Source organism: Triticum aestivum, chromosome 7B (genome assembly GCF_018294505.1).
Source record: "Triticum aestivum cultivar Chinese Spring chromosome 7B, IWGSC CS RefSeq v2.1, whole genome shotgun sequence".
NCBI classification, from domain to species: Eukaryota; Viridiplantae; Streptophyta; class Magnoliopsida; order Poales; family Poaceae; genus Triticum; species Triticum aestivum.
This window is the reverse complement of record NC_057813.1, coordinates 613,181,040-613,184,225: the sequence shown is the minus strand read 5'-3', so window position 1 is coordinate 613,184,225 and position 3,186 is coordinate 613,181,040. Positions and strand designations below refer to the sequence as shown.

General features: G+C 54.3%; 1 protein-coding gene across 1 annotated transcript; it reads right to left on the bottom strand.

Annotated features, from left to right (window-relative positions):
* Window positions 1-1,706: 1,706 nt before the first annotated feature.
* LOC123155723 (egg cell-secreted protein 1.1-like) lies at window positions 1,707-2,403 on the bottom strand. The gene has a single exon (XM_044573871.1). It carries the CDS (start codon window positions 2,401-2,403, stop codon window positions 1,951-1,953), a length of 453 nt encoding a protein of 150 aa, XP_044429806.1. The 3' UTR covers window positions 1,707-1,950.
* Between the last annotated feature and the right edge of the window lie 783 nt (window positions 2,404-3,186).

Genomic DNA, 3,186 nt, shown 5'->3' with positions numbered 1-3,186 from the left:
AAAACTATATAATGGCCCGATATATCAGGGAAACTAGGCCAAAACCACACAGAGAGAAAAAACAACAACAAAATACCAACAATGCCCACATTGGCCAACTCAAAACTCGACCGCCAAGACTTCGACGACAACTGCAAAAAAATGAGGGCGCCATAGTGCCATCGTCCCCGATATCTATTAACCCCCATCAAAACAAGACCTTTCCCGAGAGCCCCTCCCCCTACCCCGGCCCAGGGAGGGGCCCAACTATAGTCAACAGAGAGCGGACCAAAGTTTGCACTGCACTCGCAGTAGCATACCATGACAGCCGGCCCGAGGGCCCTCACTCACACCGTCACCATGGAGGGAGCCAACACCAACGAGCGTCACGCCACAACCGAGCTCCGCATTGGCCACAAACGATGAAGCCCACACATGAAAGCAGAGCTCGGACACGACCCATCAAGACATAGATTGGGACCGCCACCTCGACTGCACGCACATGCCACCACACCTACCGTGCACCTCCGCGTCGAACCACCAGTCCGAGCACCGACCGCCCCATCGCAATCCTGGCCCTAACGACCATCGTCGTGTCCAGATCAGGAGCCGCCCCAACTTTTACCCTCGAGCACGCTCCGAGGCAGCCGCCCCGACTTTTACCATCGAGCATGCTCCGAGGCAGCCGCCAAGCCGCCCATGCCTCCCAGCTAGCCCACCTCACCACACCCGCCACCGCAAAAGGCGCGAGGCCGTGCCGGCCGCTGCCCGCCACCATGAGCTCACCAGCTCGTGGAGAACGCCGCTGCGGAAAAAGGAACCGTCCTGGCTGCTACCCCCTCCGTGGTTGGGGGCACCGGCTGTGCCACCCTTCGGAAGGGAGCCACGAAGGGTCATGGAAGGCGGCACTAGTGTCTTGTTCAAATGTTATATCGAGTTGATATAGTAACATTGAACAAATAACCAGCCTTTGCATGACAAGATGAAGAACTTAAAAAACGTTGTTTTATATAAACTCGAAATAAAAAGTCGCCTAGGTGAAGGAGGTCCTATCCAAAGACTACATGGTCATTCATGATGAGAGAGATCTCTGGCCAAATGCATAATGCATCAACTCGGTAGACGTCATCATAAAAGGAGAAACATATATTTTTGGTCCGTCACGTTTACCTTAAGTCTATATATGGTCCTTTTAAGATTTTTTTCGTCGAAATTAAGCCCCTCAATCTCAAAACCGGATAACTTTCATCCGACACCATATTAGAGGAGGAGACATACCACGTGGCATTTAGGTTTTGTCCTCTCTTCTTCCCCCACCCCCTCTATCAGGAGGCATTTCATCAAACAGGTCACCTGCAAACGTTCGTCCATTGCATCCCACATCGGAGTCCACGCCGCGCCCTCCCTCGCCGCCAGCCTTGACGTGAGCTGCAAGACGGCGTGCCCGTGCATGGCATGGCGTTCCGGTGCGCATATACCGACCACAACAAGCGTAACTTCACAGGGGCCTGGAGGCTGGAGCGTCGACCTGCTCTGCCTCGCCGATGGGGAAAGCGGGGGCGGGTCCTGCAAGCTCTCGGTCAAACGCGCGTGTTGGCGCGCTCTACAACTTGAACCTCCCGGCACGTGCGCCGGCGCACCACCGCGGTTGGTTTGTCTTACCCTGATATGTACTGTGTCTAGTCCTTGATTTTGATTGGGTTTGTGTGTCACGTTTGCCCATATAGTTAGTTCAAGAGAAAATCAATGTAATATGGCAGAGAAACTATTATTCGAGCCTTGCTGGGGTTAACGATAGGCAACTCGATTGGGTTACACGAACAAAACCCAGAGAAACCACTCGCCTCCCAGCTTCGCAACAAGATCACATGAACTCGTGAAGCATCTCAGGAGTCACGACTCACGAGAACCAACCTACACGACGTACGTGGACGTGGACACACACTTGGCTTCAGACTCAGCTTCATGGAATCATGGGGCACCAAGCCCTTTCCTTCCCGCGACAACCGCCGCAGCGGCCAGGGTCCCTCGGATGCCATGGCGCTGTCCCTTGCCGGCGTTGCCGTCGTCGCCCGCGTCGCAGTAGCCCTTGAGCATGTCCCCCTCCTCCGCGGTGAACCCGATGACGGACAGCATGGCGTCGGCGGCCCAGCAGCGCTGCTCGATGGCGCGGATGGCGCGGCAGCACCCGGGCCCCAGGTACGCCTCGCCGTTGAGGAAGAAGAGGATGATCTCCCCCGTGCACGACCTGATGTCCATCAGAATCTCCCAGCACTGCTGCTGCCCCACTCCCTGCAGCCGCTCGGCGAGGTCGGCAGGAGGAGCTCCCGCCCGGACGAACGTCGTGGTCGTCGACGCGGTGGCGGCGACTGTGAGCAGGAGCAGCACGAGGAGGGTGGGGTGGAGAGAGCCGGAGGAAGCCATCGCCTAGTGCTGGCTGTGCGTGCGTGCGTGCGCGCTACGTTCAATTTATACAGGACGGTGATGGCGAGCAGTAATGCTTTACTTCAGTTCCAGAACGTAGAGGGTCGGTTCCGTTTCAATTCTGGTTTTTCCTTACCGAGACGATACGCCTTCCACCGAGGGAGGGTCCCTTGTTTCCGGTTTCTTCATTTTCCATGCCAACTGGTTTGTCTCCTAATCGATACCCACCGCGGTTTCGTTTGGTATGCCATCCTTGGCTGTCTTTGTGTCATTTCACTTTCCATACCAACCCACATGTTTCCTTATCGCTAGAACAAGCTGCTAAATTCTTTGGACGTCTTAAGCACACGCCTAAATATGAATCCATTCACCAATTGCATCATGTAAATGGAGAGATTCCTCTGGCCCGTGTCTTTTTTTTTAGGGGAACTGTTGCCGCTTTATTTAAAGAACAAAGCTCGGAATTTTCATCCGAGATAACATCCAACACGAAGTCTGTGGGAGCCCCCAACCACACCTTACAGAGTTCATCACCTACACCTACTTTTGCAAATTTATGTGCGACAACATTCGTAGATCTTCTAACCCATGACACTCTAAACTCAGAAAACGAATTCAGCAAAGATTTTATTTCCTGCACCCAAGGACCAACAGCCGACAACTCTCTTGGTGAGTGATTCAGCATATGCACCACCCCTTGACAGTCAAGCTCCACATGAACCTTCTCCGTGTTGATCTCCCTTGCCACGCCGAGAGCTTGCTTACAAGCCAAGATTTCCGCCG

What these genes read in the sequence shown, in the direction of transcription:
- LOC123155723 (XM_044573871.1), bottom strand. Translation starts at nt 2,403, where the DNA reads ATGGCTTCCTCCGGCTCTCTCCACCCCACCCTCCTCGTGCTGCTCCTG.